This window comes from Xiphias gladius, chromosome 24 (assembly GCF_016859285.1).
Source record: "Xiphias gladius isolate SHS-SW01 ecotype Sanya breed wild chromosome 24, ASM1685928v1, whole genome shotgun sequence".
Classification (NCBI taxonomy): Eukaryota; Metazoa; Chordata; class Actinopteri; order Istiophoriformes; family Xiphiidae; genus Xiphias; species Xiphias gladius.
The window spans coordinates 5,659,886-5,687,344 of record NC_053423.1 but is presented as its reverse complement, the minus strand read 5'-3'; the positions used below and the strand labels follow the sequence as shown (position 1 = coordinate 5,687,344).

The 27,459-nt window shown below is 39.5% G+C and overlaps 1 protein-coding gene across 3 annotated transcripts in view; it reads left to right on the top strand.

Moving 5' to 3' along the window:
- The window catches only part of khdrbs3 (KH domain containing, RNA binding, signal transduction associated 3), a 95,185-nt gene that overhangs the window by 42,129 nt on the left and 25,597 nt on the right, over nt 1-27,459 (top strand). For all 3 annotated transcript variants that reach the window (XM_040121961.1, XM_040121963.1, XM_040121962.1), the window contains exons 2-6: nt 2,086-2,204; nt 11,808-11,924; nt 18,535-18,681; nt 19,487-19,626; nt 24,220-24,400. In XM_040121961.1, the coding sequence (XP_039977895.1) occupies nt 2,086-2,204; nt 11,808-11,924; nt 18,535-18,681; nt 19,487-19,626; nt 24,220-24,400 (704 nt within the window). The remainder of the gene's footprint in view (nt 1-2,085; nt 2,205-11,807; nt 11,925-18,534; nt 18,682-19,486; nt 19,627-24,219; nt 24,401-27,459) is intronic.

The following is a 27,459-nucleotide window of genomic DNA, read 5'->3' as shown; positions in this document are numbered from 1 at the left end:
AGTTTATCATGCTTTCAGAATGAAACAGAGCTTATTTTGCCTGAATCTAATCACCCTCACATTTCTGAAGCAGGCTTCAGAAATCTCTATCAAAGTATTAACTGAAAAGCTAAAGCATCGTGATTGCTCCATTTTAATTGTATTTTCTTTTTTTTTCAATTAGAATCATTTTGCGCAGGAGAAATGAATCTGTGATGGAGTTTGCTCTCTGCCTCACCCCTACCCCTACCAGGCTTTTAGCCTGGAGTCTTTGTCGTAGCCTCCCTGCACCTCTCAGCTGCCCTCTCTGCAAAACCATTTTCCTGACACTGAAACACAGATGTTATCCATCTGATTAAACGTTCAAGGTTACATCTCCAAATACATCAAAGTCTACCTCTCCCGAAAGAAGTGTGGCAGCCAATATTTTTGGTAGCCTCGAGGTGCAAGCTCCTGTGTCCTCCCCATCATTTTTATATAAGCACATGAAAGGGACTCTAGCACATGTTATTCCTGTACAGGTAAATTGCTATCTCTGCTCGAATTACAAAGTATCACGATGACTAAGCCTCCACCAATAGCTGAAATGAATGACGCGAAAGGAGCTTAACAATTTTTGTCAATAAAAGCACAATTCATAGGGTTTGTTTACTAGACCTGAAAACTGTTGAGCAAATCTTCTGAGTACTGCCCAGGAATAGAGCTAAAATGATCAGCTGTCTCCCAGGGGCTGCCAGTTTGTTACGCCGACGTTCTGTTAGAAATTTGTAGGCTCCAAGCCCAAACAGCGATAACCCCAAGACATCATCAAAGGTTACACTTGCTGTTTACATCTCATTAAATATAAGGATTTTCTGCTTTTCTGTGTTTTTTGTGAATTGGATATCTTGGGGTACTGGACTGTTTGGACTAACAAAACACGGAATTTGAAGATGTCACCTTGGGAAACTCTTAGGGACCTTTTGAATTTTTCTTAACAATTTATCAAAAGTTAAAAAAATATAAAAATATGAGATTAAAGGAATAGTTCAACGTTTTAAAAAAAATAAAATAAAATAAAATTGCCTTTTTTTCTGAAAGTTAGATGAGAAGATTGATACAATCTAATAAATTGGTCTGCAACTAATGATTATTTTCATAATCAATTAATCATTCGATTGTCTTCTCGATTCATTCATTACTTGTTTGATCGATAAAATGTCAAAAATCAGTAAAAAATACCCATCAGAATTTTTCAAGGCCCATGTTGAAATACTCCGTCTTGTTTTTTTAAGACCATGCATGCAGAAACCAAAGATATGTGGTTTAATGTCATAGAAGACCAAGAAAACCAGCAAATATTCACATTTGAGGGGCTAAAATCTGAATTTTTGGCTTAAAAAATGTCTCTAACAATTAATTGATTACTAAAATATTCAATAGCCGATTATTTTTCTGTAAATTGATTAGCTGGCTAATCGTTTCAGCTCTAGTACTATATCTGTACGTAAAGTAGAAAGCTAGAGATGACAATTGGTTAGCATAGCTTTGAATTAAGACTGAAAGAAGGGAGAAACAAATAGCTTGGCTCTGTCCAAAGCTCAAAAATACACCTACCACTAATTGACGTGTAATTCATTTAATACATACACAAACAATCATGGAAGAAGAAGAATGTTTGGTTTGATGTGGGTAGTTTAATGCTGGAACCTTCGGCAAAAGCTGGGCACAGTGACTGTGCGCAGGTTCCCTGAGTCTGGTCGTTACAGTAAGGTTTAGTACCATTGCGGCCGTCCAGAGCCAAAACCAAAACCTGTGCTCACTGACCTGGCAACCAGAGTTATAGCTGGAGATGCTGTACAAAAATGCTGGTGGACAGATACAGTTGCAGCAAATAACCCTCTCCCTAAATGTGAAGTCTGAGGGAAACCTGGCTAGCATGTAATTGGAATCAAAGTTTTTTGGAAAATAAGAAAACAAGTGAAGTTTATTTCCAGAAACGCTGAAATATTCCTTTATCTGATAATGGAGATAATTGTCAGTTGCATCTGTACTACAGTACTGTTATAGACTTGTGATATTACTTGTGATCCCTGACTCATTACTTTTCTTCTTCTCTTTTTGTAGAGATTGAAAAAATTCAGAAAGACGAGGGGAAGGAAGAGGAGAAGTTTATCGACGTCGTCATCAACAAGAACATGAAACTGGGCCAGAAAGTTTTAATACCAGTCAAGCAGTTTCCTAAAGTAAGTGCTATAGTACCACCACCAGAGACTTCTCCAAAATGTGATGTGCACAGATAGAGAATTTTAGATAGTGTTATTTATAGATAATGAAGCCAACTACAGTTGCTCTCGTTTTGATTTAAATTCCTTACAACAGCCACTTGACACTTTTTCTTGATGCTTTATGTTATTAGATGTAGCATATCTGGAAGATGGCATAGAGGCGGAGTGTTGGCTGACAGAACTGGGGTAGAACTATATTAGGGATGTTACTTCCTGTCTGAAGAATTGTTTAAGCTTTTGAAATGTTACAACTGTAATTCTCACTCCTCCTCCCTCATACACACACCTCTCCATTACACTGACCTTGGTCAATGACGCTTTGATGTCTCGATATATTAATTTGTCAATGAATATTTATGAATGTAAAATTCAAATGAATTTTCTCAAAGTGGATTTCATTTTCTTGACTGTGCTGTGGACTTCATAATAATTCATAGTAGATACATGTACTTGCAGGTCGTTTTCAAGTTCTAGCAGACTTTTTCTCATAAAAATTAATAGCTTGTAAGGTGACAGTGCGTTTGCAATGTGGCACATAAGTCACATGTATAGAGTCCTAGACAGCCAGCTTCACAATGACCTCCATGTGAAGTCGTTTTGAGCGATCACGCACTTGCCACATTTTAGAGCACTTTAGCCTCTCCCGCCACAAGGAGCCTTCACCGGCAGCAGCGTTTACGGCGTCACATGTTGGGTGCATGACAGGGATTTCCCACTGGGAGCACGAAGGGGAGGCTGATGTAAAAGTGAGAGGGCCGCTCTTACACGAAGACATCACTCAAGTTTTCACCTCAGCCCCCAAGGGGGGAGGACAGAGGTAACCTGCAGTAAGTGGATGGCGAGGACAGCAGGGAGGAAACACAGTACAGGAGCACACACTGAACCAATAATACTTTAGAGGTGCATTCACCTTTAATTTCCCCTTTCTTTTCTGATCGGAAACGCCCAATTAAATAATGTCAAAGTCAATTGCTGGGTGTAAAAATCAGCAATATATGAGGTTTTATATTAGTCCAGACCCAGCATTTAATTTATCACTTCATGGTAGCTTTGAAGACCAACCATAAAGTTGTGTCAGCTCTTGGACAAACACGTCCTCAGTCAGCACTCTTTAATTTAAATAAGGAAACAAGCAGAAACAAGCAGAAGGGAAATAATCCCCAATATTATGAAATATAGATTCTTTCAACTACTAAACTGTTGCTTAAAAGAGCAACCCTAACCTTGTTCCACCTCCCTGATTATGCCCATAAGCATTTATTTGGTGACTGGCAGGTCACACAAGACGAGGACTCTACAGTCACAGTAGTGGCTTTGTGGCGCTGTAGTAATGCACACGCGAGTCTAACATGCTCAATGCTAGTATGGTGATGTGTAGCACAGTAATGGTACTCATCATTTTGTGTGTTAGCGGGCTAACATTTGCCAATTAGCACTAAAAAAAAATTGTGATGAAAAGTCATGCGGGCACCATACATTTCATACTGAGGGGACCATTAATGTCTTTCACCAAATTTCATCCATCTAATAAGTGTTGAAATATTTCAGTCTGGACCAAAGTGGTAGACCGAGAGACCTACATTGCTATCCAAACCAACTGAATTAATCCACTTCATTGATACATATATTACATGTTCATATTCATATAAATTTCCTAGGTACTAGCAGGCTTTGAATTTTGCTAGCTAAAGTTTTTTAGATGCTAGCCAAGGTAGCCATGGTTTCAACTGGATTTCAGTGACTATATTTCAACGTTTAGCACTGACCTGCTTCCAAACTGAAATAGTCATTCAAAAGCTGTTGAGACAACATTTATATGAACGTTAAATGTTTAAAAAAGTTAAACTTTTTATAACGTAACATACACATCTAAATGTCTTTGCACCTGCTAATAACCAAATCAAAGCTTACTGGGTGGTTTTGTCAGGTACTGACATGCACTCTGTTGTAGAGCTGAAATTGCATGGTGAGCACAGAGTATATACTACGTAAGTACAGTACGCAGTGTCATCTGGAGGCTGATCAGAGTCTCCTAGGTCCGCAGGAAAAGAGAGGTGCTTTGACAGCTTTGATAAGTAGAGCCGCTAATACGCTGTTGAGGGCTCCAACAAGCCACTGAAGGAAGACAAATTGAATTTGTTCTTTCTGACAGGTAGCAATGGCAAGAGTGATCGGTTTGACTTGAATGGGTTTTCTTCTGCGATACGAGCATCACCTTTTGGCTTCTGGCATTGAAGTTGAACAGCCATTTTCCAAATAGCCATTTAGGAGCACGTGCAGAGAGGTCAAATCCATCCTCTGCAAACATAGCTTTTTATCATAATAAGGCGGGAAAGGATACCATGCAGCGAGTTCAACACTGCTGATTCTCTGTGATAAAATAAAACTGTTCCTCAGAGAGGATTTATAATACCCAAAACTGATGAATTTCTAGACTTATTGGCAAGATATTATAGTGTTGCCTGGTGTAGTTCTGTTGTGTAATGGACACTTAAATACCATAGAGAAAGCTCCTTTTTTTTATCATCTATGTCTTATAGATACTCATCCAACAGCTCTTTTGGAAAAAGAGAATTTAATTGAAACCTTGTCTATAGAAATAGAGAGTCTAGATTTTAAATCATGATTCAACCGTTACGACACTGAATGTCCATCTACTCAGGAACTAAAAATATCCCACCTTTTGAACAAGGCTGCACTATCAGTGCTCATCTGTACAACTGCCAGATCTGTGGGCCCTGTCTCAGAAAGCATCTTTTGGCAGAACGCACTGCAGGCCATTAGTGAGGCGTAAGGAGTCCCACTGGTTTATTTCCCATTCAGACTGTGGCTTTTCTCTGCGCTGGGAGTACTGATTTATCCTTCTGCCGTCGTTCCTGTCCTGCTGTCCTCAGCACAATCCCTGCGCTGGCTCTCTGTGAGCACACCTTTCACCAGGCTTGCAGTAATACATTCAACACATAATGAAAAGATCTCAGATGTGTCCCCCTGCCCCCTGCACCCCCTTTGAAGTCAAGTGAGGTTAATCATACATTCTTTCTCTACTTGTGTCCGCTGCTTTTCTAATCACCCACATCCCATTTTTCTTTTGTTTTAACAACCCGGGATATGGTGCAACAATTCAAATCCTGTTTTTGTATAATTTCAGTCATTGCTTCTTTTTTGTATTTTATTTGTATCAATTTTTTGTGCAACTAATACCACAGCAGCGCAGCAGGCAACAACCTGTGATTAAACACATCAGCTTTTATTCTGGTGATTACAGACAGCAGCCGCACAATCCTCTCACACAGTCTAATGACATGAACCAGTGCAGGAGCCCAGGCAGGTTTTTGTAAGTCACATAATCCCTTGTGATAACTAAAGCATTAGCAAAACCCCAGAGCATCAATCACAGTAGGAGGCAGGCGGATTTTGATATCTGATAAACAGCAGGGATTACAGCTATGTGTTCAGGAAGACTCATATATGTTGATTGTCCATATGAGGAGATGTGTGTGTGCCTCTGCAAATATATGGACTGGGTGCTGATGTGTTTAAATGTCCAGATTAAGACTTCTGTCTGACATTTACTGGAATTAGTCAAATAAATATAAAGCAAATCCTCGTCATCTCTTTTTAAAAAGTCAAGAACTTAAAATAGTGTCAAACAAATACCCTTATACCAATAGCAATATCACTATATAATGTATCATAGTGTCTGAAGTGGTTTATACAGCGTATGTCTACAATGAAAACAAGCTGTAAAAAGTTATACCCATGGACAGATTAACCAGCAATTGTGTAGAGCCTGGGAGCTAAAATGAGCTGCAGGACCCCTATTAACCCTCTGTTTCTCCCCTTCTCTGTGCATTGAGTACAGTATTTTTATGCTAAAATGTTACATGGCATCAGGTTTGCTATGTGGTGATTTGATTTAAAAACAAATGAATTTAGGAATACATAACATTTAAGAACAATCAGCTGTAAAACAATGAAGGTCTACACTAGATTCAAAACTGGGCAGGGCCTCAAAATCCAACCCAGTCTCATTATGTTTCCACAACTTTCAAGACCAAAGTCATTTTGAAAGAAGCATAATACCTGAATTGGAGTTTTTATTAACACTATGATGACTTTTTTTAAATGTACATATATGTTAAGTCTCAAAATATTTGCTTTCCGTACAATATCCGCTCCTGCAATACAATATCTGCCTGTAGCAACTAAAGCACAGTTAACGTTTTTATGGTCACGTTTAGTCACACAGAGCGCTAGATTAGAGTTAAAGATTAAAGAAAACAATGGTGGTTTCCAGGTTTACTACCAACAATAATGACTTGAAGCACAAGTGACGACGTGTTTATTTTATTAAAAATTAACCAGATCCACAAACCTTCTCTAACCTTACCCAAGTGTTCTTGTAGCCTAAACCGAACCACAACCCTGAGTCACTCCCTACAGTTTGCATACAGAAATAATTTTCTTCATGCAGGATATACTTACTTGCTGAAAAAACAGTTAACATAATCCAGGCAGCAATTACGTTTCTCATCAGACCATAATAGGCAAAACCAACTACAGTGGAAGCCACAGTGATCAACTGCTTATATGGATCAAAAAGCTTGGGACAGAATCATTCCTATACTAATGCTGTTTAGATAATGTGCTTATAGTAATCAAGGAGTCTGCCTACAGTGTTCATCGTGGGTCTTTTCATACATGACAACATATGGAAAAAGAATTTAAAACTGCTGTAGCCTACTATTGCAAACTGTCATATGCTTAGGCTCTCTTCTAACTTATATGTGCGAGGTTATTGGACTGCAACAGTGTCTAACAACCATCCCTGCCTGCTCTCCTATCATATGAGAGTGTGTGTGTGTGTGTGTGTGTGTGTGTGTGTGTGTGTGTGTGTGTGTGTGTGTGTGTGTGTGTGTGTGTGTGTGAGTGCGCTTGCTGTGCACACTTGCGCACCATGTGATATCTTCCTCTACTCACACCGCTGTGGCTCAGTTATTTTGCCCTCCTGGTCCTGCTCTGCTCGCGTTTTGGGACTTTTACAGTGCGTAATTATCGTCCCCGCTCTCTCCCAGCAGCAGGTATGTTACGTGAGTGGAGTATAATGCTTCCACCCTGACATTTCAGGCTAGGCTTGGAGCAGGAGAGGGCCACAGCGCAGTTTAGGTTATTTTATATTTAAATATGTAAATAGTGAAGCTATGCATTTCATTTGTATATATAATAATGTAATAATCATCCACTTATAGTGATCACTTTCACCTGGACAGACGTGACCACTATACACAGTTTCCTTAAGAATCTTCAGGAGACGGTGTTGCAAGATCAGGTAATACAATAGGACCCAGTTTAAGGCCCTTATCATGTAAGGTGTTGTGCTTTAGAGGTGCCTTTTACCACACTCGATAAATACTCTCAAACAAAATTATTATTAATGAAATTACCACAAGCCAGTTGAGGATTTGAGGCCCTGGGGCAGTTGTGAATTGCTTTGTAAGGAGTCCAAGACCTTCATGTTTATAGCAGCACTTATTAATATTTTGGGTGAAACCGAAGCTCCTCTTCAAACTTTTTTTTTTTCCAAGAATTTTTTTGGGCATTTCTTAGTCATTATTACAGACAGTAGTAGAGAGACAACAGGAAATGAGGGATGGAGAGATGTCACAAAGTTCCCTGGCCAGACTCCAACTGGGGACGTCACAGTCTTAACCCCCTAAGCTACGGAGGAACCTCAAACTTGATTTATTCAGTGTGTGCACCACAAATACATTTTTTATTATTTTGCACTTTTACTAACTGCATAAAAACAAATAACAGAAATAAAACAGATTTGGCAGAAGAGATCAGTAAGCAATTAGTTTAAACAATGGATGTCCCTCAAAATTAAAATTAAATAAGACAGTTCAAGAACATGAATTAATAGAAAAAAAATATTCTGCTTTTGAAAACTGCATTTTTTTTTAACATTTTGTGTGCCTCTGATTTATTTTTCTGACAGAGTGATTAAATTAAAAACTTGCCCACAGGTCAATAATTGGATTAACTCACGCTGTTTACAAAATCTGACATAATTAAATTCTGAAATTAATAAAGTAATCTTTAATTAAAAGTACATTTTCAATGGATTATTTTCTTCAGGTGGTGATGATGCAATGTACTGGATTTGGATTCAGACCAAGAACATTGTCCCTCATTTCTCATTCAACCCATCCTGTTTTTATATTGTAAACTGTCTACCACAGACAATGTTGTCTCTTCTAAAATAAAAAAGACATTTGCTCTGTCCCCAGTTCATCAACAAGCAACACTCTAATTTGTGTCCTTGATTTCACTGAAAATCTGTCTTCAAACATGGTAAATTTTTGCCTGCATTAAGTTCTGTCTCAGTCTGTCTGGTTTTTCTATCCCTGTAAATGTTCTCCTTTTTGTTCACTGCCTGATGCCAATGCGTGCAGTTGATATTGCTCCTACATTCTAATATTGAAAACAACACAGTAGCACTTTGTTCTTGATCAGAAAAACCGGCTTTTCTCCTCGTTCAAGCATTTTTATCCATCGGCAATGGGAGGACTGAGATATCTGCACAAACATCCCAGGCACCGTGTCTCATACTCAACCTGTCAGAAAGAATGGGTGCACAAAAGCTGTAGTAGCACGGAGAGATGTCGGCTGTGTGATCTGGCTCTGCAAATCATTGTTCAAGAGACGGCACAGCTCAGTGATCAAGGCTCCATCCAGGTGGAAATGATGGATGTGCAGGACATTGGTTAAACACAGCACATTTAAAACATTTCCTGACGCCCTCTGTTCGCCACGGCACTGCTGTCTCCTTTGATGATCCTTTTGTAAACCTGAACACATTAGAGGCAGGACACATTTTGTTTGCTTAGATAACTTTGAATTGAGTTTTTCTGACACAAATATTCATGTCCCATTCAATATATTGTGAAGGAATTGCTGTGCAATTTTCAGTAGAGGTATTGCAACGTTCCAAGTGATGTAAGAAGTATATGAATAATGGAGATATTTTAGCATGTTGTCTTCACTCTAATGTGAAGCTGGACTTGTCTTACATCAGTCCAAGGTCAGACCTTCGCAGGAGGCCACTTATTCCCATTTGCAAGGGCAGGGTTGGAATTAGCACAGTGGGGTATGCTATTTACTCTGAGGCTAGGGCTGAATAGGGCCCTGTATGATCACATCTAGCCACAGGCCCTTTGTGTAATTATAAAAGTTAAAGGCACATACAGTAGATGAGAACTGCCTCCGTTCAGTCCGGCCAGGATAAAAACCCAACACTCAGTTACTGCATTAGAGTGAATCACTAAAGCCACCTCAAATCCCTCACCCCGGAATTGGCAGAAGCCTCCTAATAAGCACTCACTCTCTGAACAAAAGGCAGGAGAGATATAGGTGAGGTGTAGAACAAAACTGGCTGTTTTTTTTTTCTTTTTTTTACCTCCTGCTAGCTAATTGATGACCTAGATAGTTGAGGGAGACAGCTGTATAACTCACTGTTAAAGGAAACATGGAGAGGGGGAGAAAAGCATCGCTCTCCTTTTGTCTCTCTGACCATCTCCAGCTGCTGGTGGATTTGTGTTTAGCCCGTGTTAAGGTTGTATGACTTTGATGGCTGTCTGCACACAGCATACCTCGACATAGTAATGGATAACATTTGGGTTTTCATGGCTAAAAAGCGGTGACCTTGCGAAGCAATCTAAGTCGGGAAGCCTTTGGTGGGCGGCAAAGCACCGGATGTGGTCGAGTTCAGTGCTAAAACAAACACATTATGGTAACGCTGGAAATTGAAACAGATGTATGAAATGTTCAGGACTGATACCAGGTAGTAAAGACCCAAGCTCTCAAAATGATGCAGGCAGCAACTATGAACAATCATGGTATGGGCGGGGCGATACGACATAAAAGACTGTATATATTGTGATAAATTGTCAGATTTACTTCAGTAATTATGAATGTAATGATGTTTTTATGTTTTTTATTACACATCAGTGCATGATACTAATTCATGTCGGCTCTTTTGAGATGTTTGATACAGATTGATCATAGTCTGAACAGTTAAATCTGACCAGTCTGACCAGTGTGGGGCTTCTCTGGATTAGTTGGTTGTTTAAACTTCTGGTTAGATGTCGCTGGTTGTTGTAGCAATTCTTCGTTTAAAGGTGCACTCAGCCTGTGAAAGCAGTCATCTACAGCTGTCTTCCGCTGGCTTTGAAGGATAGTGGGATTGTGTTGCATTGTGGGAAGTGTAGGATCTTAACTTAAGGACTAAATGTGATGATATCGCTGTCTCTGCCATATCCATTTTGACAATTCTCTGTATGTTAATATCATGTGATTCCATGCAGCCCTCGTAAGTCCTGAAAGAAGATTTTTATTTAACTTGTGCAATGAAAATAAGAACTTGCACAGAGAAATTATTATCTTGTCTAAACAAAATGGATTTGATATCTTGTGCTCAGAAGTTGCTATCTTGTTTGCCCAGGATAATATAGTGTGGGCACAAAATATGGATCTTGCAAACAATATAAAAAAAAAAAAAATCTTTCAGGACTTTAGGCCCTCCGTAGATTCTGACAGTTTATTAAAATAGAGTTATGAGTAAAGGTTGGTAACAGATTTGTTATCTAGCTAATTTGAGAAATTAAAGGTTTATGGCCCATAACCTATTCTACACTGTACAAGGGCATAATTTCCACTGCAGATGGAGGGGACATGTCCAACTCACTTTTCAAAATCCAGTTTCTTACTCACCCACTTTTACAGTTTCAGTTTGATTTACTGACAGTGTCTTCATGCTGTCTGGCTGCCAGAATCCAGATGAATCTCAGAAGTTCTTATTTGATCATAATGTGATATATTCATCTGAGTCACCTTGTTTTTGTTACTGTGCAATCTCATCAATTAAGCTTGAGGAGCAGCAAAGCAGAGGATTGCAGACATGTTTATAGTATATGAAGCTATCTTTTGTAGGAAAGATCGAAACACATTATTATCTTATAAATGATAAATACATAGGTAAAACTTAGATATACAGTAAAAGTATTATACTATGGACACTAAAGATGACTAAAGGGGTCATGCATTAATTATTCAGTAATTTACATAACATAATGTAGCTTTTTTTTTCATCGTCATACAACTATCAAAGCACAAAAACACATTTCACCATCATTTGATAAATTGCAAGACTTATATAAATATGTATGAACACAGGAAATAGAATTCATTGTGGTCTCTGCAATTCTGAAACCTACAACCACCCGTGAATTTAATGCTAACTTTGTGCCAAGATTTTTGGAGAGAAAGTCAATCATGCAAAAAATAATCACAACCCATGATTATGACACAGTGCACTGGGGACAAGACATCTCAGAAATGCTTCCACACTGATTCTATCAAGACTTTGGCCAAGTGAAAACTGCTGATAATTTTTCATTAGCTTCAGAAACTGGTTGAGTCATGTGTGATTGACAAAAGTCTTTGCTCTTTATCTCAAAAACACAGATTCTGACTGATCTGCACTCTTGCTCTGTGTTGCAGTTTAACTTTGTCGGCAAACTCCTCGGGCCACGCGGGAACTCGTTAAAAAGACTACAGGAGGACACTCTCACAAAGATGTCAATTCTCGGAAAAGGATCCATGAGAGACAAAGAAAAGGTAACACTCCAGTCTGTTATTTCATGTTTTATTCCTGCTTTCTTGGCTCCTTTCCCTCTTTTACCTCCACATTATTTTTTCTCAGTCTACATGGTTTGAAGTCAAAATGCGCTGGACCTATTTTTGAAGTAACAAAAGAGAAATTGTAATGTAGGAGGTCCAATGAAAATCCAACTAAAATTAGAATCTTCTGAAAACTAATGCATTGACCCTGGGTGACTTTGTACTCTTTTGCCAGTTTTCCTCAGTGTTTTTTCAAGAAATGACAAAACAAAATGGACGACAGTGAAGCCTCATACGATATAAGCCTCTCTATTCATGAAACTGAATCATAAAAAGGTTAGAATTAGGGCTGCATCTAAATATTTTTTAAATTAACAATTAAGCCACTGAATATTTTCCTAAATATTCAATCAATTGTTTGGTGTATAAATGAAGTCTATAAATATCATGTTTTGTCTGATCAACAATCGGAAATGTAAAGCGCTGCTGACTAGTGATTTCTCACTGTTTTTGCTTAAAATTATATTAAATGATTTATCAAAATGGTTGCTGATTAATTTTTTGTCAGTCAACTAAGATACATTTCCCACCTAATTTGATTGTTAAATTACATTTTCTGAAACTGTCCAAGTGTTGAAATTTGGGCTCAACTGCAGCTAATTTGAAATGTAGTTATGTTTTAAATTAATTAGACAAAACTTGTCTTAACTAAATTTTAAATGACTTGCTCATTTACTTGCTCTAATTTTCATGTCTATTATTATAACTTGGAGGAAAATTATCTTAAACACTTTACGTTTATGTTTGTCTCATATTAAATCAGATGCGAACCAATCACCCTCAGTAACTCAGACTACATTTGACTGACAGCTCGTGGCTCACACGGACCGCACACAGTTTTGAAAAACAGCGTCATCTGGAAAACAAATTTCATAAGTTAATGAAAATGTGAACGACGCTGAGGATTGCCAGACACGTCTGACATCTTTCAAAACCTGCTCTCTCTCGTAGAAAACCAAATCAAGTGCAGACTCTACGCAAGACAAATCTCCATTTAGATTTATGGTTTTGTTTTCATATGAACTCTGACACAGGCTAAGACTTGTACATAAGTGGAGCTTCATGGTAAGAAAGAATGGAATTTATCAAAAGGCTGTAACTGGAAATTTCAAACACAATCCAGTTAAACAACTTCTACCATCCATGATCATGTCAGTGCATAAAGAGAGGATAGAGATGGCTCTAACAGCAGCTCTGTAGCAGCAGAATTGATTGCAGACTGGACTGGTTAATTGGGAATAAATCCACTTCACACGTCTGTGTGTCTCCTCTCTCTCTCTGTTTGTAAGAGGTGATTAGTTGACAGCGATAATTTTTCGCTATCATACAGCACTTTCTCTTTGATTACCTGATCGATACTCTTTGATGGCCGGCTCCTCTCGAACACCTGGAGAAAAGACCTGTCATGGAGTTCTGCTGACCTCGGCAGCCCCTACCTGTCTGCACAATCCAACTGAGGGATTTACGACTGACAGCGTTCTCCGTGCAGCGCTGCTTCCTCTTTTTCAGAGGGGAAGAGGGATGCACCCTAACTAAATACTACTTTGTCTTCGGATGGTTGCTGACTTTCTCTTTGCAGCTGCACAGCATGTGTCTTTGTAGTGTTCAGCACTTAAAATTCCTCGTGTAGGTCAGGCAGCCGAAGCCACTGCAGAACAAAAAGACAGGTCTACTTTTACCCTAAGGCCTTTTCAAGAAGAGTATAAACAAAGCTTATCTTATTTTTCAGAAGCACAAAGTGAGGTTCTGTTGCCGTAAACAACGTGTTTCTGTTTATATTGATAGGAATAAATAGTGTACTTCTGGGTTGTACCTGACAGGAAAGCAGATAATGTATAGTTTTAATCCTGTAGAAGACAGTGGATGGAAATGTAATAGTAGTCTTGCTACTCAGAAAATACAGTATAATAGACGGGTTGGGGGATGAAACTGTACAACGTTCAGTAAATTCCCTTTCAAGCTCTTACATACGGCGGAGTCACTGCAAAGAGCTGAGCTAATTGCTCAAATATTAGCTGCTGCGGGACCTTGATCCTGTGTTGACAAGAATGTGAGTGCAGAGAGGTTGAAAGGCACGGAGCTGTCGGAGTCAGACTCTCCCTGCCTGGTTATGGCACCTCAGTTGTCCTGTTGCTGTCAGAGCAGGATGATGTAGAGGCATCCGTGTTCCACGCCCCCTCCTCGTTAGCGCCGTGATTAACTCATCCATTTTGCTCCATGGGACTTTTACTCCCTCTTTAATTCTCCTGATAGACAGAACAATCACATTTTCTTTGTTTTACTTTTGGGGAGCTGCTGCACAGAAACACCTTCATTGTCTGCGAGGACTGGTCTGTGTGTGTGAGAACTGCCCTCTAACCACAATATTAACCCAGCTGTGTGTGATCCTGCCAAATAAATTGTAAGGGGGCTGGTGTAATTGGAATAATATTAACAAGAATATGAATTATAAAAGATAAAGGTCAGGGCGACAGTGTTTTGCACCACATTACACATTATGTTGTACTTACAAGTTCACAAGCTCAATAAATAATGATCTATTGACATTGTCATAATAATCAATATACTGTTTTGCTTCTCCCATTGATTATACAGTAGCTGTTCAGTCGAAAGCAGTTACTGTTTTTTTTGCATTATTGGTTTATCATATTGTCATTGTCTACTTCTTAATCCTTTTTATTGCTCTGTCCCTTTATCGTTCTGTTTTTTTTTTTTTTTTTTTGAGGTAATTTTGTTCTTGCCTTCCCTGAAGGCTAGGTAGACTTTTATGACTTCCTGTGTGCTATCTTGTGTATTCTTCTTTGCAAAAACATCATGTGATGCAGAGGAAGTGATGCATTTTACTTTTTGATTTATTTGGAATAAACTTCTTAACTATATAGGTGCTGTAACAGCGATAGTCAAAGTAGCTCAACAATGAATAAAACATATGGCAAGTGCCACCTTCTCCAGCATAAAAAATCCATCCATCGAGACTTCACAATACAAGTCACAATACAACAAGTCTAAGCGTGTACCCTGGTGGCAGCGCTGGTGCTTTGAGCTAAATAGTGAGCTCAGCATTCTAGCATATTCATAATGACAGTGCAGATGTATAGCAGGTATAATGTTTGCCATGTCCACCATCCAAGTTTAGCAAAACTGTGTTTGGTCATAAACCAAAGTGTGACAAATTGCAAGGTGGTGATGGTGCTAGATGAAAAGTCAGAGGATCAACAAAATTATTAGAACCCATCCATGAATGTGTGTATTCCATGGAAATCCATCCAATAGTTGTCAAGACATTTCACAAAGTAGTGGATCAGTTGCAAGTGGAGGTACAAATACCCAAACAATGAGCAGTTAGCACCACATATAGAGAATTAAAAAGCATAATAATAGTAATAACAATAGCAGTTTTAATGTGTGTATGTGAAGACTCACAGAAACATTCCCTTCGACAGCAGAGGGATAAAGACACTTGAGTAGAGCCATGGTCATCTGTAGCGGCTGCGAAAGGATGTTGTTGTTAACACTGGAAGGAGTGAAATTGTAAGATATTGCAGTATTGGCTTGGGCTCATGTAGTTTTAGGACTTTGAGTAAGTGCTTTGGTAAAAGGTAAAAGGTGTTCACCAAATGGGATTTATAAAGAAGATAAATACAAATATAAGTAAAAATACTCAAGATACTTTGCATAGGAGATTATTGAATAAAAAAATGCCCTAATATTACCAATCAAGCAGTCAAAATATAGGTTAGAAAAGCTAAATCTAATGGGGCAACAAATAAAATTACTGGATAGAGGAAAGAGCAGTGATTGGTCAGTAGATCTGAGGGATCTGGAGATAGAGAACTAAACTGGTTCCAGTCCATGCAGTGCTTTATAAACAGATAAAATAATCTTTAAATCAGTTCCTTATTTCACTGATAACCAGTAAAGGGAGGCCAACACAGGGGATATATGGTCTCTCTTTTTGGTACTGTTGAGGAGTCTACAGGTACAGTTGGTAGCTATAATACATTTGTTCAGAATATACATAAGTACACGTTTGCCATGTTGCTTACCATGTTACCTTGAATGTCAGAAGTGTAGATGAATAAGGCTGATAGAGCTGAGCAGTCCATCACCACAGTAGATGGCTGTATTGCATACAGCGCGATGGGTCACCTGTCATTCAGACTGAAGAATAGAATTTAGCCCCATTTTCAAGTGTCTTTCCTTAAATATTTAATCTAAATGTGAATGCTCGGGGCTTGACATTATTCTTTACCTCTAAGCTCTGTCTGCAGGAGCTCTTGCGTGCGGAGCGTTGTGGCCCTCTGTTTCCAGGGTGAAAGGCTTTTCATAAGCAGATTTACTGAGAAAAAAAAAATGTAAACAGGAGGAAGATGCTGGCAATAGATATGAAAAACAGACAGCTGTAATCTCCTGCCATGGGCTGCTATAGCACTGAGCTGGATCCCGGACGCTTCTTATCAGTGCTGGGAGAGGGGTGCCCATGTATGAAAACTGCTCCAATATCTACTATATCATATGCAAATGATGTGGTCACACGTACAGATTGGCTTCATACCAAATGAGCTATCCACAAGATACAACACTGACACTTGAATATGTTCAATAAATTGTATAGATGGAGTAAAAGAACAGATAGTTTTTAAATAGAAAGTCCTCAGATGACATATGCTAACATTAGATTAGATCATTTTTTGTTTTTTTTGGCTGATGATAGTTAAAGCACGAGATAATGATTCTTTTTCATTTCTTTTTTTCCATGCAAATATACAAAAGAGCACATGAAAGGGAAGAGGAGAGACAGATCTGCAAGCAATCGTCTCTTTCCAACGCCCTGCTTAAACTCCAACACCGTCAGCACTGGTGCTATGTGCAAAGGAGCCCTCTGCTCGTAAAGCAAGGATTTATGGGGGAAATTAACATATCATTAACATACCACAGGCACTCTTAAAAGAAGGTTATTTATAATTAGGTGACATCAGAGACACTGGCTTGCATGGTGCTAGGGAGGGAAAAGGGGAAGAGTTGCCGCCACTGAAAAGGCCCCGGAGAAGACTTTTTTTTTTGTTGTTGAGAGGGAAAAACTGGGACGCCAAACCTGTTGTTTCCATTGTGTAATGTGCTGGGAGACATTTGGGGCTTTTGCTGTCCTATTTCTTGCCATCAATAACATTATACTGGCCTGCTTCTGTCAGGCCTGAGTGGCCCGTGCTGCCCCTCGCTGTTTATATGGTGACCTCCAGTTTTCTGTGGCAATCGAAATGAACTGTGCTTCTGCAGGCAAAGGTGGAGAGGAGCGAGTTACATCTGCTCCACTTTCAGCGGTTTGAGTGGACCTTAACAGCACATTCATGTTCTTTTAGGCCTGCATGTCTACTTATAACTGCTTAAAGATTAAATCCGTAACTTTCCATGTGTTGATGCTCTCTGTGGTGGCCTCAGCCGTACTTTGTGTGTGCGCTAATGTTTGGATGTTAACACGCTAAACTAAGATGATGAACACAGTTAACATCATTACAACTTTATTTTAGGCGACACTAATCCATGAATTTGTGCCCGGAACGTCTATGATAAACATAACCGAAGCAGGAACTACCTTTCTTCAAAAACATAGGTGGCAGAGCAGATCACTCTGGTCACAGTCCTGTGTTGCAACATGGTCATTGCTGGTGTTTCAGTGCTTCACTTTCCAGAGATCACCTAGTTGAACAGTGTGTCCACTATTTGTTGAGGAAATTGGCTTGTTTAATTACCTTGTACTGTTGTAGATTATCAAATGAGTTCTGTAATTTGTCACAAAAATAGTCAGTCTGGACTTATTTTCCAATCATAACTGGTATGATTTTGCATTGAAACTCGGTGACAGATAATGGACCACCACATTTTTAGGTTATCCGAAGACAATTTTCAACCAAGTTGTTCGCTATTTAACTGAACTACCCTTACACTCCAGTAATTTTCCTGATAAGCACTCTTTGTCCAAATTAAGTAAGAAATGAATATAAAACTACTCTTTGTCTACACTGATAATTTTTCCAAATGATTACTCATTTCCTTTACATAGGGCACTCTGTTTTAAAAAATGTTAACATTGCACCCTATAAAATATATACTCTGTCCTCCCAGAGTTGCTGAATTTGTTTTTATGAAGCTACAGTCATAACTTATGAGAAAAAGTGAAACAAGGAGAACGGATATTATGATGAAGTGTACAAGAGCACATACTTCATCTGTACATTTGTTATGAGGACAGGCAGCTGCGAGGACAAATGCAATCGGTTAAATGTGACAGCTGCGGTTGAAAGGATTGTAAGGATTGCCTGTTCGCTGAAATATAAGTTTACAACAACCCACATAAATATTTTCTGTTTGTGTTTTTGTAACTCTGTAGCACCGTAGCATCAAACCTCATTATGTAACCGTTATGGGAAACCTCCCAGCAGTAAATCCTTGCTGAAATACAAAAAAATAAGATAAATGTTTTTGACTGTGACAACACTTATTCCCTAGACAGAGGATATATGATACCAAACTGTTTTTGTTCCGTCAGGAGGAAGAGCTACGGCAGAGCGGCGAGGCCAAATACCACCACCTGAACGAAGACCTGCACGTCCTCATCGAGGTGTTCGCTCCGCCGGCTGAGGCCTACGCCAGGATGGGTCATGCTCTGGAGGAGATCAAGAAGTTTCTCATACCAGTATGTTTCCTTCTCTCTCCACACACACAGACTTCCTCTGGCTTCTCCTCTCTCCTCCTCCTGAATCTCTTTGCAGCTGCCCTTTAGCCCCGGCCAACTCATGCTCAGCCTGTCCACAGTGAAACCAGTGAGAAACAGCAGAGACATTCCGCTCTTTTACTCACACTCTCTGTCTGTTACTTGCACTGTAATTCTGTCAGGGCCTTTGGAGTGTGTGTGTGTGTGTGTGGAAAGCATCCGATTCAGCGTGTGTGATTCTGGGTGGGAAGTCGTGGGTATTCCAGGAATAAAAGAGTGCAGGAGGGAATCTCTTTGCATCGGCCAAACCCTCCTTGGCAGTAGCAGCATGGAGCTTATTTACTCTTCCTCCATCCATTATGGATGATCTCTCCAATGCTCAGAGCTATGATGATTTACATCTCATCATTAATTATCCCGCATCCCCCTTCATGTTACCTCTCACTGTTGCCATAGAACATATATATTGATAGAGCAGGCACATGACAATCATATCAGTCGATGTTATGATCAAAGACCTATTTCCATGTTAATTATGTGTTTTAATTTAGTAGCAAAAAACAACTGTGTGAGAAGATAAAGGCAAAGGATTTAGGATTTATCAACGGGAGATGCCTCAGGAACAGCGGTCATGGCAGTACTGTAAAGTACATTAATTAGATATTCCCAGGGCTGTAGCCCTGGAGATAGGACAAAATTTAATACAGAGTAACTGAAAGCGAGTCTATTGCTTTCTGTGTGTGTGTGTGTGTGTTTGTGTGTGAACATGCTGCCTCTCTTTGTGCAGGATTACAATGATGAGATCAGACAGGCCCAGCTGCAGGAGCTCACATACCTGAACGGCGGCTCGGAGGATGCCAAGGTGCCATCGGTGAGGGGCAAGTCAGCCGCCCGTGGAAGAGGGACACCTGTTCCAGGGCCTCCCAGGTAATCTGCTTCCAAGTCTTACTGTGTGAATGTACGAGTGTGTATTCAAGATGTTGTGTATAGAGTGTGGAGAGTGGGTATTATTTACAGTTAAGGAGATGCTGGGAAGGCAGTGTTTATTCCTTAAAACGGATGTGTACGGTGTCCGATTGCATTTTCAGAGTTAATGGCGTCATTTAGAGTTAGAGCACATATACGACTGCCTGTGTCTTGTACAATTATACAGGTAATATATTTTTTCTTGTGTTGCTTTTATATAACAGGACATGCACGTCATGTTTTTTTTAGGCATTATTTCTTGATAGAGACTTCTATTTTTTCTCTGTTATGTGTGTGTCTGTATGTGAGACTGGTTGTTTGTTCAAATGCCCAAACAATTTGGACCAGATTTACTAAATGTGTCAGCGCAAATGTTGGCAGTGGTTGCAATGTGTGTGTATTAGCTCTTCATTTACTAAGGCACCAGCTCATTACGCAGTCACCTGCTGGACTGATCCTGCGACTGACTTGCAGGAGCATGCTGCGAGTAAATGAGAGCTCATAGACACAGGTCAGCTTATGGATTGAGATGCCTATGAGTTGGCCAAGTTTAGACAAAACACATGACAACCTTGTGATCTTGACTTTTCAATGTTTACTTCGATCCTAGTTAAACTCCATCTGAGGAAAAAAAAATGTATTTCTCACAAAATTATGAAATGACAATCTTTATGACTAGTTCATCTCATGAGAAATGAAAAAGAGATGGAATAAGACACATAAAATTGCACAAGCCACCACTGGGAGAGTGTTGGCAGGAAGGGTTGGAGTCAAATACATTAAATAAATGTCTTATTAAAAGAAGTAACGGTGCTGTTGCATCCCGTGAAAGTGTTCTCAGATATACTCCCCATTCAGCCACATTAACACCGGTAACTGGTTTTAACATTGTGGTTGACTGGTTTATGCTGACTGTGTGCAGAGGAAAAACCATAGATAATTGGTTTTTCCTCTACAAACCAAAGCACTGCCGTTGTCTTTTTGAAGTTGCACTGTGCAACATTGCAAATGGCTGGTTATTTAATGATCGGAGCAGCAATGATCTGTACACCAAAGGAAACCAACTGGACAGCAGTGAAACCAATTCTAGTGAGTTCAGTTTTCCCTGGACTAAGCTGTCAAAAGGATTAATGACATTTCAACTGGGAAGACTATTTCACTCATTCTCCTCTTTTCTTTCATTGATCACTTCTTTCCAGCCACACCTCTCAGCTTCTTTCCTCTCATTTATTTTACTCTATTATATTCCCTATTATCGTGTACTATTTTATCTAAAAATTTAAATGTTTCCATGTTTACTTCATTGAATAAAGTAAGCCTATAGTTCACTTGATTTTCTGTTACCCACATGTGAGCTAATTACTGTATATTATGCTTAATTTATTTTATTGTGTTATGTCTTTGTAGCGGTTTGTTAACAAGTTCACTTACATATAAACAAATCAGACTAGGGGTGTCAAATGGCCAGGTGGCTACTGGGCAGGGTGCTGTCTCCCAGAGGCGCCGCCTGATGCCTTGGCGAGAAAAAAATTCCAGTTTTTTTCAGCAATAAATTTGAATTATAAACACGCAGGTTGAATAGCTGTCCTTGTAGATGAGACCAGGAGCATTAACTTAAACTCAATAAAGTAATTTATTCTCCTCCTTTCTTGACACTGTCTGTCCTATTGGTCAACCTGTCGTCAGACTTGGTCAATTATAGTCAATTTGGTGTCAGTGTGGCACCGTAAATGTGCTGTTGGTTTACTGAAGTGTTAACAAGTTGCACAGTTAGGCGCAGCTTGTTAAATGTTCAACGTGAAATAACGACCCGACTTTATGCTCAAATTTGTGAGGCTTCCTTGAAAATGAAGTTTTTGCTATCAAATAAAACAGTGAAGAAAAATCAAAATGTGAAAACCGTGAATTTGCGGGCCGGATTCTAAGCATGTGGGGCGCCTTGTGAATTTGCTTTGCAGACTACATCGGGCCAGTTTTTTAATTTCAATCTTGGTTGATTTGGCGATGGTTTTTGAAGTTGCAGTTTAATACAGCAGGTGCAACTAAACAGACCCATGCTCTTTTAATAAATATACTTGTCAATAATTGGTCTTTTCCGTCATACCATAAGCAACTGCAGTCTGATTCCATGCTGCACACAACATGAGTAGTTGTCAACATAAGAGCAGGGCAGAGTAAAGGACGAGGAGGATGTGTACAGCTACTTTACTGAAAGTAAAGTAAAGTAGCTTTCGGCTTGTGATTGGGCTCGAGTTCCTGAAAATCTTAAGGATTATAACTTATTAAATAGTTGCATTGATTATAGTCACTGTTGGATTTTATTTACACGTACCACACAAGTGGTAACTTGTAGCCTGGCTGGCATCAGTTTGTAAACACCTGCATTTCTATTTGCCAAGTAGGAGCTATTGCACCTGTCAGAAATGTCCCATATTTCCTGCTCATAATTTATAACCACGAGGCTCGCAAGCATTTACATCTAACCATCATCTCCCCCTCCATCGAGAGCGTTAGGATTCAACCCAGAATCAAAGTGGTAACGTTTATGGCTCATGTTGTTGAACAATGACAATGCACAAAAAAGAACATTGAGTGGAGCTTGTGAGAAGAAACCGTTCATTTTATCATCAGCACTTCAGTAAAGTAGTCCCTTTTGACCGAACTGCTTGTAGGAGACATTTACCACGTTTGTTCCATTTTATGATGTCATTTTTAAGCTGAGACTTGTGTTTGTGTTTGCTTAAATAGGTTAGGCTGCATCAAGGGAGCAAGAACTCTAAATGGGAAAACAGCCCTGATAGTAAATAGTGTCTAGTAGTGTACTGTGGTGAAGTGACTGGTGTCCATAAACATTAGCAAAGCTAAGCCAAATGGGCAAAAAATCCATTTGCATATACAGTGTGAAACCGCGCTAATTCTTGCTCGTCTGTGACCTCACAAGAATACAAATAAAAAAACTTATGGCCATTAGAAGACTTTAACGCTCTGTGTGTCGACGCTGTGCTTTAAAAGAGAAAAAACACAAAGCGTTGCTTGTTTGTTCTTTGTGTATATAAAAGAGAGCACACTTCTTTCATCAGATTTTAAGATAAACAAGGTCACCGAGATGGGGTGCTGGTATTGCTCTGAGTCAGAATATAATTGGGTGTGTTTTTAAATTACACCGTAATTAGCATTTACCATGCCTAATTTCAGTGTGATAAGACGTTCCACAGGGTCCTACTTAGGAAGTCGCATGCAGTTTTGTACATATTCAGGCTCACATGTGCTTGATTTTGATCACTACCATTGCCGTGGATGCAGACTTTGTATCCGTCACATATTCCTCTTTGATTTGTCTTCGACTGAAGTTATTGCTGGAAGAGAAGCCCAGCTCTTAAAAGGAGAATCAACTCTCAGTACTCAACTGTTTTTTGCTCCGCTACAGGATGGTCCAACTTCTATCAAGTAAACATCAACCGCTGTCCTTGTTTGTCAGAAAATTAGATGTTTCTTTTTTTGTCCCTCTGCCCCAAATCTGTGATGTTTTACCAATGCAGTATGCAGCACAGCTGAAATGGAAAGCATAGAAAGAAAATGACCTGGAGAACAACCTTGGTGGTTTTTCTGCTGCTGTTCCAGATCAGTTAACTGCTTTTATAAAAAAGCTCAGTTGGTGTAAAAAGCCCAAACAACATTCTACCAAACTACAAGGTCAGACTGCCTTTGATTTCCAACAGAGTAGCTTGACTTTGCTTCCATCTTGATTACAGAGCAGGTTTGACTCTGGGTTCTGTGTTACTTCAACAATATGACTGTAGAGATCAGTATCTCACAGTTGCTATTTCTCTGCATAGAGACGTTTATCTAAACATTAAAGGTAAAATCGAAACCCAGAAATGTGCACTACAATATCTAAAACAAGAATTCTGCTTTTTGTGCCACTTCCTCAGAGTCCAAAAGCAAGGTTTTATTTCAAGACTGAACATTTAAAAATCAACAAACACACAAGGAAACCTCTATCACTGAACAGGCAGAAACGCCAGTTTTTTCATCTGCATTTTCCTTAATAGACAGGAAAGCTATTCAACTACAAGACATGCCGTGTTTTGAGTAATGGAAATGAGTCACTCCGACTGGAGGAAGTCGCCCTCCATCCTCGCTGTTCCCCTCTCCACCTACACATATAACCTGACGCTGAATGTATCAAATTCATTGTCAAGTCAGTCTGGCCAATGTAAGAAATCACTTACTCGAGTGGAAATGGACAAGGCAGCTTGACTCTAAACATAATAAATTACAGCACTTCATCATAAAGATGTGGAATGCAGTGGAGATGTCATATTGAGGATATATAATAGTAGTTTTGTAATAGTATCTTTTAATGCTTTATCATATGAATGTGTTGTGTAGAAAGAGACTTTACGCTATGTCATCTGATCCACCCAAACTATGCATACACGTATATTTCTCCCTCCAGTAATGAACAGAATAACAGAATAAGATGTAAAAAAATGTGTTAGACTCTCTGCTCTTTCATCTAAACCTGGAGTGGATGTTTGTGTCTTGTGTCAGGAGTCGAGGAGGAGTTCCTCCTCTACATGCAGCGGTTCCCCGAGGAGCAGCACCTAGAGGAGCTCCGCCCAGCCGGGCTCCATCCTCCAGAGGGAGAGGGGTGCAGAGAGCCAGAGGCGCCCCACCAGCTGCTGGATACCGACCGGCTCCTCCCATAGTCCAGGACACATATGGAGAATATGTGAGTATATTAAACTCTGGACATACCGTAAATCAGGTCAATACCAAGTCACCATTGAGACCATGTATACAAATATACTTGTGCTTGTCAGGGGCTTAAACTATGTCTGTTTCCACAGGCTGAGTAGCACTCCTTGTGTGACCCTTTAAATTCCACAGTGTTAAAAGGAACAATTAAGGGTCAACGATTCCATGAAGGTGTCTTTTCTTTAGGTGTTTGTAGCTTTGGGAGACAAAAAACAAAGATGAATCAGAGAGAAGAAAGTATCTTTTGAAAAACTGACACAGGAAAGATTCTAGTCATCTAGCAACGACTAACAGCAAGACGTGCGACTTTTCAACACTGACAAGACTTTCCCAAGGAATTACATTCAATGATTTATGTCAAGCGCCAATGTTCAGTGTCGGTGGAGGAAGGTGCGTCCTTTATATAGCAAGGTGAACAATAAGGGTATGGTCGGAGTGGTGGACAGGTGTGTAGCCTGTCAGACTTTTTTACAGGAGACTAGAGTTTGCATGCTGTCACAGGCCTGCAGTTTTATATTAACCATAATTACAATATTTCCTTGACGTTAACCAAGTGTTTTAGTTGCCTAAACCTAACCATAACTTAGCCATAGTTTATTTGCTTAATCACAGTCCTTATACAGCTGGCATGTGCCGATATTGTAGAAAACAAGAAATTAAGATTGGCATGGATGTAATCTGGTTTTGAAAAATCAAATCAACATTGTCATACAGTGTTCTTGTCTGGCAACAAGATGGTTGTGGTGGAACCGATAAATTCTTGCAGATTTGGGTTGGTTTTCATATTATTGTTCAAATTTAGTTAGTTTAGACATTTACCTCTTGTTGCATTTGGCAGTGCAGACAGTTTTGGTTTTATCTCTCCAGGTTTTGAGCGGTCTGTCTTGGAGCTTTCTTACTCCACCCCCATTGATTGTTTAGAAATTAAATTTAATATTTCAGCATCAAATTCTTTTCCACTGACAATGTCCCAGTTACTCTGGATCAGAGGGTTTCAAACTGTGATGTGTCCCTCCCAAGAGGGGGATGGGAGATTTAAAGGGGAGGGTGTGGAGGGAGAGATGTAAGGCAAAGACACTGAGCGAGCTGAAAGGGTCAGACACATTCTGGTGTTCTAAAAACAACTGGAAGATAGTTACTGTAGTTTGGTTAATGATTTGGCCCGCTTACTAATGCGCTCCGCAGTTGCATCAGAAGCAGTTGTGACACACAGTTCATGGAGGAAAATCTGCTACTTTAAAAGCCTTAGTGCATGATTGCCGCAGTCTGTGACAAACACAACTAAGTCAAACGTTAGCACAGATATCATACGCATTTTTAGAGTCAGTTTGACTTACATTTTCCAAGAAAGTTATGGTGCAGTATCTGATGTCCATCGCAAATACACATCAAGAAATTCGTTTAGAAATCATGGAAAAGAAATGTTCCGTGTTTTTACTGGATTACTTTTATATTGAATGACACATTCAATATAAAAGCAATCCAGTGCCAGTTATCTGTACATCCATGGGTACGTTGCAAACACAAACTGCTAGTAGCTTTGGTATGATAGTGCCTATTTGATAAAAATTTAAACAAATTTAGGCTAAAACAACGTGACTCAAGTTGTAGCCCGCGCCAAAATCACTGACTCCATGGTTTACATAGAACTTAGAACAATATTATCCCCCAAACACAAGTAAGATCAGTTAATATTATTTTTTGCGAGTTGCACTATACTATTAAAGACCCAGTTGGTCTGGTTAATCAAGCCTGTTTCTTTGGAAGAAAGTAGTTACCAATTACAGCAAGGTTTCTGAGTTATCCATAGTAACGAGGACAATGTTTCTGGAAAGACATGCTACTGCTTAATTTTTTAAATGTTTTATTTTTTGATGTGAGCATCCAAAATTAAATTCTATTTATCTCCATTGTAATCGAGAGAAATATTACAGACACATAAATCAAAATACAAGCATCTACATACGTACATTTACATCTACATACCAATGTGTGTGACAATTTACGTTGTTTTGTAATTCGGATGAACTGACCCTTTAAAAATGCCATTTTCAGTACAAAATATGTGTGGATGCTTAAATATCAGCCTGTATGAGTTGAATTACAATATTGTGCAACACTGAGAAGCCCATCATATTTACAGTAGTTGTTTGTCTGGATACATCAAGTGTTAGCATGAGGAGTGTGAATTTATTATTGTAGCCGTTATGTGCTCTGGTCTTGTAGCTTACCTGCAAAGTCTTACGGGACCCTGGCTGAAATATCAACAGCTGCCAGAGATGAATACATTAGGCTTAGAGTCAGAGTCTTTGTTCAATAGCCAAGATAGAGTCTCCTGCTGCACTGTCAAGGCAAGTTCCCCGGGGACTCCAGCATCTACATTGCATTTTTAGCAGATAGAAGGAGAGAGGAGGTGGCCTGCGTTGCAAAATTGCCCCAGCAGCCCATACCTAACCACATCTGACAGGTTTATTCAGAGGTTGCAGTTCAAATGCATGGAGGTCGTAGGGAATGACTCCTGGACCAGCTGTTTCCCATCATTGTCACAGTTGTAAACTGCATCCCCCGACACCTGCACCTGTGTATCTGAGTGGGGGGAAAAAAAGCCCAGCATCTGCTAGATGATAAATCTAACCACATCACTGCAAATTAGAGGCTGAATGAACTGCACTGTATTATCCGAATATATCAACATCCCAGGACAAGTGTTCTCCATCGGGTGCTGACAAATGAGTGTTTGTATTCATCAATGAAATGACAAAGAGATGTTTCTTGTTCACACTGGTTGCCTTCATTTATCACTGCTTAGCATTCGCTGATATGCATGCCATCGTTCTCTTTTTGCTGCGCAGTGTTGCCACGGGCCAAAAACATTTGTTCAGCTGGAGGCGTTTTCTTCTATCTTGTTCAGACAAAAGGAACCAGAGCTGGGTTACCTCTTGGTGATTTGGTCATGATGACGCATGGGTGTACAGTCTCTGTCTGGATGGTTCTTGGTTTACATAATGAAACTCTGTTAAAGCTTCTGTTTGT